At 39.8% G+C, this 15,732-nt stretch overlaps 1 protein-coding gene across 4 annotated transcripts in view; it reads right to left on the reverse strand.

Annotated features, from left to right (window-relative positions):
• Positions 1-15,732, reverse strand: part of YEATS2 (YEATS domain containing 2) — a 123,666-nt gene that overhangs the window by 29,018 nt on the left and 78,916 nt on the right. For 3 of the 4 annotated variants that reach the window (XM_029939789.1, XM_029939790.1, XM_029939791.1), the window contains exons 16-21: positions 13,161-13,419; positions 10,028-10,189; positions 8,499-8,653; positions 7,548-7,706; positions 3,903-4,079; positions 1,076-1,259 (exon numbers count right to left, since the gene is read on the reverse strand). In XM_029939789.1, coding sequence (XP_029795649.1) covers positions 1,076-1,259; positions 3,903-4,079; positions 7,548-7,706; positions 8,499-8,653; positions 10,028-10,189; positions 13,161-13,419 — 1,096 coding nt within the window. The remainder of the gene's footprint in view (positions 1-1,075; positions 1,260-3,902; positions 4,080-7,547; positions 7,707-8,498; positions 8,654-10,027; positions 10,190-13,160; positions 13,420-15,732) is intronic. The other variant, XM_029939792.1, reaches the window with a different exon arrangement.

Genomic DNA, 15,732 nt, shown 5'->3' on the forward strand with positions numbered 1-15,732 from the left:
AGCCCTGCTAGGAATTTACCCCAGGGGTACAGGAGTGCTGACGCATAGGGGCACATGTACCCCAATGTTCATAGCAGCACTTTCATCAATAGCCAAATCATGGAAAGAGCCTAAATGTTGAACAACTGACAAATGGATCAAGAAGATATGGTTTATATATACAGTGGAATACTACATGGCAATGAGAAAGAATGAAATCTGACCATTTGTAGCAACGTGGATGGACCTTGAGGGTATTATGCTAAGTGAAATAAGTGAGGAAAAGAAAGACAGATACCATATATTTTCACTCCAATGTGGAACAGGAGAAACGTAACTGAGGACCATGGGGGGGGGAAGGGGAAAAAAAAACAATTAAGGAGAAGGAGGGAGGCAAACCATAAGAGACTCTTGAATACTGATAACAAACTGAGGGTTGATGGGGGGTGGGGGAGAGGGGAAAAGAGGTGATAGGCATGGAGGAGGGCACTTGTTGGGATGAGCACTGGGTGCTATATGGAACTCAAGTTGACAATAAACTATAATAAAATAACATTTATGTGTAGATTAAAAAAAATTTTTTTAATGTTTTTTTATTTTTTATATTTGAGAAACAGAGAGAGACAGCATGAGCAGGGGAGGGTCAAAGAGAGAAGGAGACACAGAATCCGAAGCAGGCTCCAGGCTCTGAGCTGGCTGTCAGCACAGAGCCCAACAAGGGGCTCGAACCCACGAACTGTGAGATCATGACCTGAGCCGAAGCCAGAAGTTGGACGCTTAACCGACTGAGCCACCCAGGCGCCCAATTATTTTTTAAGTAGGCTCCATGCCCAGTGTGGAGCCCAATGGGGCTTCAACTCATGACCCTAAGATCAAGACCTGAGCTGATGATCAAGAGTCCAATGCTTTACTGACTGAGTCACTTAGGCGTCCCATTTGGAGTCGATTTTAAATAAAAATAAATTTTCTAACAAGCAGCTATCTGGAAAATGTTGCTGAGTTAATTATTTTTAACTTATACAAAATATTGTTTAAGAACAAAATATTCTAGCCCAAGGAAGGGAGAGAGAAATAATAATATTATGATACAACTGACCTGATACGGTGGCTTTTCCAGAGATGGTGTTTTGTGCGGGGACCAGGGACGTGGCACTGACGACAGAGGGAGCAGTGGTCTTGCAGGTTCCCACGGGGGCCTGGCTCACACACACTGGCTGCTGCCCCGAAGTTTTTATTACAGGGCCTACAGCAGATGATGGACTGGGAGCTGCTCCTTCTGACTGCTCACACATAGGGAGGAAAATAATAGAAATGAAGAAGAAAGCAATGTAACTTACTCAGAATAGTAACTGGAAGGTAGCATACTCAATACATGTTACCTATTAGCTATTAATTTACCTACTTATTAAATCCCATGCATTTAAAAAGAATGCCTCTCTAGTTCAGTGTTTCCTACATTTTCAAAGATTTCACAAACCAAAAAAATTAAAAAATTGTAAAACAAGGAGATGTCATTGGGTTACCACATTAAAAAAAAAACAAAAACCTCACGACCTATTATATCACTTTATAAAAGGATATTTCAATACAAAATAAAGTAGGACATAATCTCAAAATATAAAAGTGGAATAAAATGAGCTTTATTAAAAACCCACTCTAGTGTGTGTCTGTCACATTCATTCAACCAACATCTATTTCATGGCAGGCACAGTGTTAAAGTCTAAAGCCCAGAGATAAAAGCCCTCAAAAAGACACGTTGACTGTGATGGATGGTACAGTAGGCATAGGTACAAGGCACCACTGAAACTGAGAGGAAAAGGGAGGCTGGGTGGCTCAGGTCATGATCTCATGGTTCATGAGATCGAGCCCTACATTGGGCTCTGGGTTGACAGTATGGAACCTGCTTGGGATCCTCTCTCTGCTCCTCCCTTGCCCATGCTCACTTGCTCTCAAAATAAGTATACTTAAAAAAAAAAAAAAAAAAAAAAAAAAAAAAAAAAAAAAGGAAATTACTATTTCTGCCTAGGAATGGGGAGGAGAGTATTGGGAAAAGCGGGGAAATGAAAGGATGTTTCTTGGCAGAAGACAGTAGGTAGAAAGAGAGGCATGAAAGAACATGGTTATGTTCAAATAACTACATGCAAAGAACAGTGGTAACAGGCATATGATATGAGAGGTAGTAGTTGTAGGAGATGAAGCTAAAAAGTAAGCAAAATCAGCTTCAAAAAAGTCCCTGGGGTGCCAAGACAATTCAAAGGGGAAATAGACTTTAAATGTTGGTAGGCCAATTGGCTAACATACAAAAGAATGAAATCTGGCCCCTATGTCATACCATATAAAGATTAACTCAAAGTGGATCAAAGAGCTACATATAAGAGCTAAAATTGTAAAACTCTTAGATGAAAATGTTGGCTTGAATTTTGTGATTTTAGATTTGGCAATGGTTTCTTAGTTATGATACCAAAAGCATAAGCAATAACACAATGGACTTCATAAAAATTAAAAAGTTTTGTGGTTCAAAGAGTATCATCAAGGAAGTAGTAGGACAGACCACAGAGTGGGAGAAAATTTTTGCAAATCTGGTTAAGAGAAATCTCTATCTAGAATAATGGGCAAAGAATCTGAATAGACATTTTGACAAAGAAGATACACAATGGACAATAAGTACACTAAAAGATGCTCAATATCATTATCTATCAGAGAAATGCAACTCAAAGCCACAATGACATACCATATCACATCCACTAGAATGGATGTAACAACAACAAAAAATGGACAAGAACAAGTGTCAACAAGGTTGTAGAAAAATGGGAGCTCTCATACACTGCTGGTAAGGGTCTAAAATGGTGCAGCTGCCTGAGAAAACTGACTGACAGCTCCTCAAAGCATTAAACATAGTTTATGATATGATTCAGCAATTCCTTTCTACGATTAGCCAGAAAAAACAAAAACCTATCATTACACAAAAACTTGAACATAAATGTTCATAGTAGCATAACTGATTATAATCAAGAGATAGAAACCACCCAAATGTCCTTCAACTAATAAATGTGTAAACAAGGGGTGCCTGGGTGACTTAGTTGGTTAAACGTCTGACTTCCACTCAGGTCATGATCTCACAGTTTACTGAGTTTGAGCTCCAAGTTTGGCTCTTTGCTGACAGCTCAGAGCCTAGAGCCTGCTTCAGATTCTGTGTCTCCCTCTCTCACTGCCCCTCCCCTGCTCATTCTCTGTCTCTCTCTCTCTCTCTTTCAAAAACAAACAATTAAAATAAATAAAGAAATGTGAACAAAATGTGGCATGGCCATAAAATAGGATATTGACTGTTCAGGTATAAAAACATACTGATACATGCTACAACCTAGATGAATCTTGAAAACACTGTTAAGAGAAAGAAGCCAGACACAAGAAAGAGTAGCTGCCTAGTACTGGGGGTAGGAGGAAAAAGGAGTGACTGCTATTGGGCATGAAGTTTCTTTTAGGAATGATTAAAAAAGTGTTCTAAAATAGAAAGTGGTGATGATTGCAAAACCTTGAGACTATAATAAAAACCATAGAACTGTACACTTTAAATAGCATGTGAATTATATTCTAATTATTCATGTAATTTTTAATTTTTTTTTTAATTTTGAGAGAGAGAGAGAGAGCGAGAGCGAGCGAGCATGAGGAGGGCAGGAGAAGAGAGAGAGGGAGAGAGGATCCCAAGCAGACACTGTCAGCACAGAGCCCAACATAAGGCTTGATCTCATGACCCTGAGATCATGCCCTGCGCCACAGAGTTGGATGCTTAACTGACTGAGCCATCCAGGTGACCGTCCAATTTAAAAAAAAAAAAAAGAGAATATGGCCCACTGTCATACCTGCTAAATGCCTTAATACTTTTATGTTTCATTATAGTTTTCTACTGTCATGCTAATTCTCACCGGCTGTGCAGGACCACTTGCTGAGAGGGCCACTGCTGGGGAAGTGGCGGTTGTGATGACCCCTCCTGCCACTCTCAGCATTGTGGTTCCAGGCTTTGAGAGTTGTGAGGTGGTGGGCACAGACTTCAGTGTGCTATCAGATATTTTCATTAGTGATGCCTGTCCCCCAGGGGCTGCCTGCAGAAACAAAATGGGTTGAAGTAATAATGTTGCTCTGGTTTATAGGTACAATTTATTCCTCACCTACACAGGCCCCAAGAATTAAAGCACATCCAAGAAAGTCTTGCTAATCAAAAACATATGAGGTGCTTGTGCACCTTTTCAATAAGCTCTCAAGTTTATGACGTTTTACATACAAATATTGCTTTACCCCTAATGTAAAACAAGTGAATCAATGCACTTACAAGTCACTACTTGGCAACAGTAACTTCAAAGACACCAGGTCATTTATTATCAAAATAATGGAGTCCAAAATGCTCTTAAATATACATGTAATCTTTAAACATGAAAATCTAAACAATATGGGCCAGATTTAGATGGGTAAGTGCTCTAGGCTAGGACCTTAGCATTTAACTATTGCTCAACAAATGTAGTACCATTCAACAAATTATAGTTTTAGTGGGTAAAATAAATTCTCAGCAAACTTTTTCTATAAATGGCATGTGCATTTACAGCATTGTAGGCCATATGGTCCTTGTTTCAACTCCTCAACTCTACTGTTACAGCATGAAATGGGTGTGGCTGTGTTCCAGTAAAATATTATTTATAAAAACAGGAAGCCTTGGGCACAGTTCGCTGACCTGTGGCCTAAATGACTGCTTACTGCCCAAAATTAAAACACCCCACAAACAGAAACCATTTATCAGTCCCGAGGACTGTATGCCAGTAATAGCAGAAAAACTTTTATATATTTTATGTCACTGAATCTTTTCATAAACTTTGTAGGGTAGATTTTAGTCTCATTTTACAGATAAAGAACTTAAGCTCAGGGTCATACAGTTAGTATGATTAGAATCCAGAAGTAGTAGCCATTGGAGACTGATGCAAATTAAAACCACAATGAGATATCACTTCATACTCACAAAAATGGCTAAAATTAGAAAGGATGACAGTTTGCCATGTTGGTGAAGATGAACAGCAACTGAACTCTCACACTTTTGGGAGAGTCAAACGGTACGACCACTTCGCAAAACGTTTGTCAGTTTCTTATAAACTTTATTTTTTAAAAAAATTTTTAGTGTTTTATTTATTTTTGAGAGAGACAAAGCATGAGTAGGGGAGGGACAGATAGAGAGGGAGATATAGAATCTGAAGCAGGCTCCAGGCTCTGAGCTGTCAGCACAGGGCCCAACCCAGGGCTCAAACTTATGGACTGTGAGATCATGACCTGAGTTGAAGTCAGACACTGAACCGACTGGGTCACCCAGGCCCTACCTTATAAACTTTCTTATAAACATATACTTACCCTCAGACCTAGCTATTCTACTGTATAAAACATCTATACAAGAATGTTCATAACAGCATGGTTCATTTAAAAAAAAAAACATGTTTTAGAGTGATGGAAATGTTCTGTAACTTGACTGGGGTAGTGCTTGCATGCGTTTATACACTGGTCAATAGATTTCTGGGGAGGAGCCAAGATGGCGGAGAGGAAGGGAGCTCTGTAAACTCCGTCTGCCCCATCTATCGAACTGAGAAGGACATTACTCTCATCTGCAAGAGCGGAAGGAGAATATATACTGGTCAATGCTACCAATAGTAGGCTTATGATCCATGCATTATTTTACGTATATAATACCTTATTAAAAAGCTAGAGGCATACCTGGGTAGCTCAGTCGGTTAAGCATTAGACTCAACTTTGCTCAGGTCATCAACTCATAGTTCTTGAGACTGAGCCCCATGTCAGGTTCTGTGCTGATAGAATGGAGTCCACTTGAGATTCTCTCTCTGCCTTCCCCCCACTCATTCTCACCCTCTCTCTCCAAATAATCATACTTTAAAAAAAAAAAAAAAGCAACAGTAATTGTTCTGCAGTGGTAGAACAGGCAGAAAGTCACTGCACCAGCTGCAACATACGCAGGTAGGAAGAAATAAGCAAAGATTTTTGTTTTTTGTTTTCTAAAGCTGATGTCTTTTTTTTTTTTTTTTTTTAGTGTTTATTATTTTTGAGAGACAGATTCGAGTGGGGAAGGGGCAGAGAGGGAGAGACACAGCATCTGAAGCAGGCTCCAGACTCTGAGCTGTCAGCACAGAGCCCGACGTGGGGCTGGCTGGGGCTCGAACTTACAGACCATGCAATCATGACCTTGGCTGAAGTTGGCTGCTTAACCGACTAAACCACCCAGGTGCCCCGAAATAAGCTAAGGTTTTAAACAACTGCCTGAAGAATTTGGGGGCCTCATATCTGTTTAAGATGCTAAGTGCATCTGATCAAAGGAAAATTAGTACTCAAAGAAACCAAACAGTACTAATATGAAAAATAAATGATCAAGGAAAAAATCCTTTTTACAGATATAACCTACCAAACCTCCCTCAAGGTAAAACAAATAACCTGAATAGTTCTGTATCTACTAAATAAATTTAAATTGTAGTTAAAAACCTTTCTATTTAGGAAGACTTCAGGCCATTATGGCTTCACTGGTATAATCTAGTTAAGAAAGAAATAATATCAATTCTACATAAAATCTTCCCCAAAAAGTGAATGAAAGTTTTTTTTTTAAAAAAGAAAAGTTTCTAACTCAGTCACTTATGTGTTATCACAACCAGATAGGAATTACAAAGAAACCCCTGACCAATAACCCTTAAAACACTCTCAATAAAATTTTATCAAATGAAACCCAACAATACATTAAAAGAGAATAACATGTCACATGTTTATTCCAGGAATGCAGGGCTGGTTTAACACTTAAAAAATTTTTTTTAATGTTTTTTAAGTAAACTCTAACCCCCAACATGGGGCTTGAACTCAGGACCATGAGATCAAGAGTCACATACTCCACCAACAGAGCCACCAGGTGCCCTCTTATGATTTTCTTAATAGCATATTTCCTCTAGCTTACCTTATCATAAAAATACAGTATATAATACATACAACACACAAAATGTATGCTAGTTGACTATGTTATTGGTAAGGTCAACTATAGGCTATTAATAGTTAAGTCTGGGGGGGGATTCAAAAAATTACATGGGGATTCTCCACTGTGTGAGGCTGGCACTCCTGTGTTGTTCAAGAACCAACTGTACATGGATACTGCGGCTTTCATCACCTATTTCACTATTCAGAATCTCCCATAGGAAGTTCCTCCACGGAAATTTTAGAATGAACTATCAAGAAAACCTGTTTCTTCTAAGAAAATATTATGTAGGGTTTTTTTGGTCTCTCATGAACTGTGAATTTTATAACTGATCATGCTTCTGATTTACTTCTGCAAATTGTATTAATTATAATGGACATAAGTGTTTGCATATCTAATAACTCTCTGGCGTTATCTTCTCATTCTATTTGTATTTTCCCAAATTTCAAAATCTTATTATTTTTCTATACTATTTTATTATTCATTTTCTCATGCAACCTTAATTTCTTTGTGGAGAGGGATAAGCTGTAAAAGTTTAAATAACTAACCACCTTGTATCAGGTGTATTTACCTGGGTAAACAAAGTAGTTTTTTGTCCAGAGATGACCTTTAAGGTTTGCTGTCCTTGTGCAGAAGATGTGCTGACTCCCAGCGTCCCTTGGACCACTGACCCAGTAGTCAGCTGTTTTCCAGATGTCTGGGGTGATGGCTGACCAACTAAAAATGTGCCCTAAGTTAGAAACAAATAAAGACCTACTCAGTAATTGTTAAGTTCAAATGACTTGTCCTGACCCTTTAAATCACAAGGTCCCACGTTACAAGCTACCAAGCACCCCCTTGAATTCGGACTCTCAGCCAAAATAACTGTAAGAAACAGCTCTGTTGTCAGTATTTTTCCTAATTGCTCTTCCCACTTCTGGAACTCTGCTCAGTAGCTACGGAGCAGGTGGTCTCAAAATTCAAGTTTTACAACCTAGTCTTTAAATCTGGATTTCATTTTTGAGATTCATACTACCCATCCTTAGTAAGAACATTGAGAACAAGAATCCCATGATCTTAAAGAGGAGTTAAGACTTTAGCAATGAGGGGAAAGGAAGTAGAAACTTGTTCCCAATGATGAATCCAACCTAACTCCAAATACCTTAACTTGATAGTATCTCTTCAGTTACTCCTTTCCAAGAGAAAATTTTCAACTGCAAATGAACACTACTCACTGCCTCATGGATTTGGGAGGCAAAAGCATAGCAGAAATCCTTCTTTGAGTCAGAAAGATCTGGGTTTAAATCCAAATTCTAGCACTGGCTTAGCAGAGAGATCTTGGAAAAGTTACTTAAGTCTTTCTGAATGTCTAGGACCTCTTGTCTCAAAATAAAACAAGCCCAAAATAATACAGATTTATAACATGGCTAAAATGTTAGCAGTGACTCCTGATCCCAGAGAGGTAAAGATAAATCCACTATAATTAAAGGCAGTTATTAAGTAACTAAAGGATTCAACAGAAACCAGTCACAAATGATCAGACCTGAGGAGTTTGCTTCAGGATGTAAGATGTGTATGTCAGGTGCTGGGATATCCCTCCAGGGCCTGCGGGGCTCTGGGTTGCCCCTGTTCCTCCACCTCCACTGCCGCCGCCTCCACCACTGCCACCACTGCCCGCAGCTGAGCCCGACTGAAGGTCTGAAAATACAGTGAAATGACAGCAACATCAGAAAAAGTAGTAAGAGGCTTACCAGAAAAAAACAGATGAGCCCAGAGGGATGTTTCCTTTACAGCAACATTCTTTCCCTTTCCTATTTTCTCCCTTCTTTTCTGTGATATATCTATTCTGTGACAAGAGTGAGGAGAACGTCCTAGAACTGAAGGCTGAAACTGACCTACTTCCAACTGAAGGACAGCTGACCCAGCAGACTGAAGAACTTTACTTCAACAGGAGCTTTGACTTAACTGTGGGGCATCAAGGAGGAATCTGGTAGTGACATGTCCTAACCAAGTGCTGACTGGAATGTGCTCAGAGAAGTGTTTCTAAACACTTTGGCATTCCATTCGATTTCAGTGAAACTGCTGGAATTTAGTGTAATTTTACAGTAGCTTTTCTGTCACCATCTGCCCTAGAAAAAACAGATTTTCTTCATATTTATGATTCCATGGCTCCATTTTTTTTTCCTTTTAAAATTCTACTTTAAAGCCTTTGGATTCTTTTTACTTCCCTCTTAATGACATAATATATACAAACTAAAACCTAAGTAGCTCTCTGGGTGAATTTTGGGATACTCACATTGTCCTTTTCTTACATATCTTTTGTATACCACGGCTTAGGTAGGAGGAAAAAAATGCCAGGGTGAGAGTGCAGAAATCACCCATTATAGTCAGTAAACAAAATGGAGACTAGCTCACACACTACATTTTGGGAAGAGTGGCTAATTTTTAGTGAACCTAATTATTATACCAATTATACTTCTGATTGAAAGGGAAATAATTCCCTTTACCTTTCCAACACCAAACTGTTTTTCTCTGTATCAAAACAAAAGTTTATAAATCTAGATAAACCACTTAATTTCCTTGGGGTTTTAAGGCTTGTACACTAAGGCCGACTCTGTATTGCTCTTTCGATCTCCAAACCTAGCAAACTCAAGATACACATCTAAATAATGGCAGGCAGAGACACTGGATTCCACTCCGACTCCTATTTCTATTCCCTCCAAAATAAATACAGGCTTTCAGCTAACTCCTCCACAGGGGCCACATTTCTAGATATCACTGAAAAGGAAGGACTCTTTTTTGTTTACAGTTCACATGGACAGGATTCTCTCAACACAGCTTCAGTATCCATACCTCTCCAATGGCATTTGTTACATTTAAACATTTAATCATTTAAACCCACTTCTAGTGCAAAATTATATGTATGTTTTAAATTCATGTGGGCAAATACTACCACCATACCATCACAAAGAGCTATGGAAATGCTTCCTGAAACAGGTAAGAGCTGCCTCTGAGTGGGTGAAATGAACATATCCAGAGGCCCAAGAACCAAAGAGTTAATGATGGACTAACTAGCATTGTTGGTTGCTCGCAGGATGGCTCCTTGAGGGATCAGCAGCAGTTTTCCTTTTCCCGAAGGGTTCTTGCTGTTCGTTGTAAGGTATAGCTTAGTGCCAGGAGGCAAATTTGCCAAGTTGGCCAAATTGGTGGCTGGTAGCTGTAATGTTGCCATTACTAAAATGGTAAAGCAAAAAAAAAAGGGGGGGTGGGGGAGGAAAAACAGTTATGATAAATTTGATCTGAGGTCAATGCTATCTCTAAATTTAAAATGGAGTAATAAGATACTTACTAAAAAACACAGTGAACTCTACAGTTTTCTTAAATACACAAATAAAGGCAGATGGACTTGCTAACTAAAAAATAATCTATTTACTAAAAGACCTGCTCTAAACTATAAAGGAATACTTGTACATAAACAGCGTGACGACCATATGCCCCACTTTGCCCAGAACAGTTCCAGTGTACATCTGTGTCCCATTTTTACACCTACGTCCCAATCATTAATAGTGACTCTTTTTCCCCTCAAAAGTACTGTGGTTTGGAAAGTCAATGAAATAATCACCTTATTTATGGATGAATACATATTTCTTCCCCCCATTTGTTTATAGTCCCTTAAATCAATTTCTAGTGATGAATGAATCTACTGATTTGAAACAAGGCTTATAGCCTCTCTCGCTTTCTAAGAACTAAGAAAATAACACAGTTAACAGGCACATGTACTATGAAACCGTAATTCAGCTTTTTTTTTTAGTGTTGACTTATTTTTGAGAGACAGATCATGAGTAGGGGAGGGTCAGAGTGAGAGGGACACAGAATCTGAAGCAGGCACCAGGCTCTGGGCTATCAGCACAGAGCCCAATGTGAGGTTTGAACCCACGAACCGTGAGATCATGACCTGAACTGAAGCTGGATGCTCAACCGATTGAGCCACCCAGGTACCCCTATAATTCAGTTTTTTAATGTCTCACCTATGTCAAAGAGCTTTCGCTTATCACTTAAATTTACTTCTTGATGCACAAGGCTGTAAACCTCTAAATGAGATTCTTAAATGGAGACTTACACATCAAAATTTCTGTAGTTACTCTGAATCCAAATCCCCACAAAATGAAGCCTATAGAACCACGTGAGTCACAGGCAAAGAATGCCCATGGCAGCCTCCAGCCTGCTGGACCAGTCCTCCTTCTCATTACCACTTCTCTGTGCAAGGCTTGGGGAACTAAGAACGCTGGAAGCTGCCCCAAAACATCAGGGACTGATATTAAAACTGAGTGTCACCCCTCTCCACTACTGCCAGAACTAAACCTGCTTTACACCATCTCAGCAAACCCCTCTGGTCAGTCACCAGTACCTGGGAGTCCAGCCCCCAGACTCTGCTCTCCATTCCTGATCTGGGCTCACCACCTCAGCCCCTCCTCCTCCCCCAGCTCTTTCATCACCAAGCCCTCAGGAATTCCTGCTGTGGTCATTACATTCTTTAGAACCTGAGCTAGACCTCTTTTCAACGTTAGTGTCTTTTTGTGGTAACTAAACACGGAGTCCTCTAAAGACAGGCCTTCCCCAGCAGCCCCTTAGCTAAAAGCTGGGTTTTTTTGTTTTTTAATCTTACTTCAGTGTATGAGGGCCAGGATTGGAGAGAAACCTTTTTGCTCTCCAGTTTGGCTTTCAGACCATTATCACCCCTCATTGCAGAAGAAAAACCTGCTGGCTCCTATTAGGATCATGCATGGCTCTACCACCTTATCTCTTGCTTTTCTACTCATTCACTGAACCCCTAGTCACTTCTTCTCACTTGCTGAAGACTGACTCCTGACTCAGTCTTGCTGTATGCCAACAACCGTCATCCTCAATGACAGCACTGTAGATGACGTGTTTAAGTCTCTGGCTTCTCAGGTACTTCACTTTCTAAACTCTGAAGATCATTTCTTCCAATCTATCTCAAGCACTCAATTTTTAATGCCACATATTTATTTTTTTTGTATTTCAAGTTTATTTATTTTGAGGAGGGGAAGGGCAGAGACATGGGGGGAGGGGAGGGAGAGACAGAGAGGGAATCCCAAGCAGGCTCCACACTGTCAGGACTGAGTCTGATGTGAGGCTAAAACTCATGAACCATAAGATCATGACCTGAGCCAAAATCAAGAGTTGGTGGCTTAACCATCTGAGCCACCCAGGTAACCCTATTTTATTTTTAATATATAAAGTTAGTTCTAGAATTTTTTAATTTTTTTTAAAGATTTATTTTTAAAATTACACCCAATGTGGGGCTCAAACTCACAACTCTGAGATCAGGAGTTACATGCTGTACCAACTGAGCCAGCCAGGCACCTCTTTTAGTGTTTTTTTTGTTTTTTTTTTTTAACATTTATTTATTTTTGAGAGAGTGTGTGAGTGGGGGAGGGGCAGAGAGAAGGAGACAGAATCTGAAGCAGGCTCCAGGCTCTGAGCAAGCATTCAGCACAGAGCCCGATGCAGGGCTCGAACCCATGAACTGCGAGGTCATGACCTGAGCCAAAGTTGGACACTTAATCGACTGAGCCACCCAGGCGCCCTGATTATTTAGTTTTTAATTTTTTTTAATTCAAATACAATTAACATACAAAATGAGCTTCAGGTGTACAATATGATCCAGACATTTACTACCTTTTATCCTTGTAACTCATGGCAATAATTCTTCAGCCTCATCAAGACCTTCAAAAATTAAATAGATCTAATGTCTTAGGAATATTTTTTCATGCCCTCATAGAAACAGCACATCAAGGCCTAAAACACATGCAAGGTGTTTAAACTTCTGTTTAATGTAGAATACATTAATCAAGTATCTCAAAATGTTGCTGACAAATGACCATCTCAAAATTTTAAGTCTGAATACAACCCAAAGTGGAGATAAGGTCAAATAAAAATTATGTTAGACCTGAAAGCAGTATTAAGAAATACTCTATTACTCTTGCTAAAACACACATACGTCTTAAGCTACTTAAAGACACCTACATAAAATGTTACATAAAGAAGATTAACATGTTTTTATATATTCCTTATAGCATTGACCCAATAGGTTTTCTTAGAACCAAACCCCGAATAAAATCACTAGCAAAGAACAGTTTAGAAAGAGATGCTGCTGAAATGGCCCCCAAACAGTATTGGTTACCTGAACCCTGGGATCCACTCTTCTGAGGGCCAGCGGCAGTGACCTGAGCCTTGGTTAAGGTTTGCACCGGCTGAGCAACAATGGTTCCTCCACCTCCACTCACAATTGCTTTAGCAACTCCTTGGGTCACAACTTGCTTTGGACCAACTGCTTTGGCAACAGAAGAGCTTGCCTTGGCTACAAGGATTTGGCCGCCACTGATTGCTACAGCCTGTTTCACTGCTGAAGGTAAAGCAGACCCAACTGGCACTCCAACAACCTGTTGAAAATAGGGGAGAATTCAGCAGTGTTTCTTCTCAGTCCTCTAAAGGGTTCTTTGAACAGAACAGTCACTCTGTTCTAGCAAAGAACAAACTCCTAGCTATGACTTTAATATAGTTTAATCCTCTAGGAATGCTACCTATGATAGATGTGAACAACATTTCTCACGTTTTGGGTAGTATTACAATAAAAGGCTATACAGTTTTTGTCTTAACCCCAGCTACTATCTAGACCTTATTTTATGTGTGTTTTTTAAATTAAAAAAACTTAGAAAATACAAGTATATAAAGAAAAAAAATTTCCAAATATAACCTTTTTAATTTATTTATTTTTCAAGTAAACTCCACCCCCAACATGGGGCTCAAAATCACCCCAAGGTCGAGTTACATGTTCTACCAACTGAGCAAGCCAGGTACCCCCAGAAATAACTTCTTGGTATTTTTAATGTATTTGCTCCAATTCTTTTTAATGTACATTTAAAAAGATTTTTTAAAATGTTTGTTTATGTTTGAGAGAGACAGAGCATGAGTGGAAAAGGGGAGGAGAGGGAGACACAGAATCCAAAGCAGCTCTAGGCTCCAAGCTGTCAGCACAGAGCCCAACATGGGGCTCGAACCCACAAACTGCAAGATCATGACCTGAGCCAAAGTGAGGTGCTTAATTGACTGAGCCATCCAGGTGCCCCTTAATGTACATTTTTAAAGCACAGATTAGGATCACACATATAGTTTTGTAATTTTTAAATTTAACATCAGATTACAAGCATTTTCCAATGTTATTATTTTTCAAAAACATTTTAAAATGGCCAAATATAGTAAAATAGTAATAATAGTAAGCATTTCACTAGTGTGTGGATATCTAGATAATTTTAAACTTCACATTATGAAAAAATGTGCAGTAAACATTCAAGTATGTGAACTAGAAACTCTAATACATACTTTTAAAGATCACATCTTCCAGTATCCACTTCTGTAATTATCCCCATTGAAACGACTATTTCTTCATCTCTAGAACTCCTAACAATTCATGTCATTTATTATATAGTATATGTGACACTCCTTTCAACTGTTTTGTTTTTTTCTTAGAGAGAGACAGAGCACAAGCAGAGGAGAGGCAGGGAGAGAGGGAAACACAGAATCTGAAGCAAGCTCCAGGCTCTGAGCTGTCAGCACAGAGCCTGATGCAGGGGTCAAACCCACGAACCGTGAGATCATGACCTGAGCCAAAGTTGGACGCTTAAACGGAATGAGCCACCTAGGCACCCCTTCTTCCAACTGATTTTTTTTTTAAAAGTCATCTTTTGAGGCGTCTGGGTGGCTCAGTCGGTCAAGTGGCCGAGTTCAGCTCATGTCATGATCTCACAGTTAGTGGGTTCACAGTTAGCTACGTTGGGCTCTCTGCTGACAGCTTAGAGCCTGGTCCTGCTTTGGATTCTGTCTCTCTCTCTCTGTCTCTGTCTCTGTCTCTCTCTGACCCTCCCCTGCTCACACTCTGTGTCTCTCTCAAAAATAAACACACATTAAAAAAAAAATTTTTTTAAGTCATCTTTTTGGGGCACCCGGGTCACTCAGTCAGTTAAGCGTCCAACCTAGTCTCAGGTCATGGGAAGGGCTGACTCTCCCATTCCCCTGTGCAGTCCCGACCAGAAAGCTGCCTGGCTGCCAGAGGTTATTTTAATGGTGGCGGAAACATTAAAGTGGGTGGACTAGGATTTGAAGGCCTAGCGGACCTTAGAAAACTGAAACAATTTGACCCGCCCATGGCACAGGAAGATTGGACTCAAGAAGAGTGACTGGTAACCCATGGTCGGAGAGGGACTTGAGGCACCGCCCTTCTTCTCCCTGCATCCACTAAGGCGGGGCCTCAGAGACCAGGCCCTGAGACCTGACCTACCTACATCGAACCATGCCCATCCGCGCTGGAGAGCTGGATTCTTCTTTTAATGCTATTTTTTTTACTTTTTTTTTTTTTCAATTTTTTCTTTCCTATTTTTAATTTTTAATGTTTTGTAACTTTTTCCTTTGTTTTCTCCTTTCTGTTTTCCTATTTCCTCCTTTTCTCCCTTTCCCCACCGGAGTCTGAGAAAGACCAACATTTAAGCCTGTGATTAGATCAACCCTTACCATCCAGATATTTTCCCCTTATCTCATTCTTCTCTCTCTCCTCTGCAGGTTTTAGGCTCTCAGACTGTCCTTTATCTCTGGCTGTCTCTGTGCCCCTGGCTTTTTAAATTTTTTCTCCTTTCCTGTCCGCTCTTTTCTTTCCCTGCTCCCTTTTTTTTTTTCCTTTCCCGTTTGGTTTGCTTGTTTAC

The sequence above is a fragment of the Suricata suricatta genome, chromosome 5 (genome assembly GCF_006229205.1).
Source record: "Suricata suricatta isolate VVHF042 chromosome 5, meerkat_22Aug2017_6uvM2_HiC, whole genome shotgun sequence".
NCBI lineage: Eukaryota > Metazoa > Chordata > Mammalia > Carnivora > Herpestidae > Suricata > Suricata suricatta.